At 64.5% G+C, this 349-nt stretch overlaps 1 protein-coding gene across 1 annotated transcript in view; it reads left to right on the top strand.

Moving 5' to 3' along the window:
* Positions 1 to 4: 4 nt before the first annotated feature.
* Positions 5 to 349, top strand: part of MARCH2 (membrane-associated ring finger (C3HC4) 2, E3 ubiquitin protein ligase) — a gene marked incomplete at its 5' end in the record, with an annotated part of 22,045 nt that continues 21,700 nt past the window's right edge. The window contains one exon of the mRNA XM_010157904.1: positions 5 to 114. Within this exon, the coding sequence (XP_010156206.1) occupies positions 5 to 114 (110 nt within the window). The remainder of the gene's footprint in view (positions 115 to 349) is intronic.

Here is a 349-nt window from a genome sequence, read left to right as displayed (position 1 = left end):
CCTCTCCAAGTCGGTGGCGGACTCGGCCGTGGGGCGCCCGCAGTACATCACGCAGGTCACGGCCAAGGACGGACGGCTCCTCTCCACGGTCATCAAGGCGCTGGGCACGCAGAAGTAAGGCTGCTTCAGGGAAGGGGCTTGGAATGACTGGATCTGGGCTTTTTTTAGGAATGACTGCATCTGGGCTTTTCTCACCCTTTTTCGTAGCTCTAGGGGTAGGTGGAGACAACAAAGCCCTGTTTGTGAAGGGGTTCGCCGAGGCGCGGACACTGAGCGCGAATCCTCGTTAGCCGTGTGCATCCCGGCCTCGCTCGGCGGGGGGGGGGCCGCGGCCGGCGGGGGCGGCGCG

The sequence above is a fragment of the Eurypyga helias genome, unplaced genomic scaffold, assembly GCF_000690775.1.
Source record: "Eurypyga helias isolate BGI_N326 unplaced genomic scaffold, ASM69077v1 scaffold7698, whole genome shotgun sequence".
Classification (NCBI taxonomy): Eukaryota; Metazoa; Chordata; class Aves; order Eurypygiformes; family Eurypygidae; genus Eurypyga; species Eurypyga helias.
The sequence above is the reverse complement of the archived record's forward strand: the minus strand, read 5'-3'. Positions and strand labels throughout refer to the sequence as shown.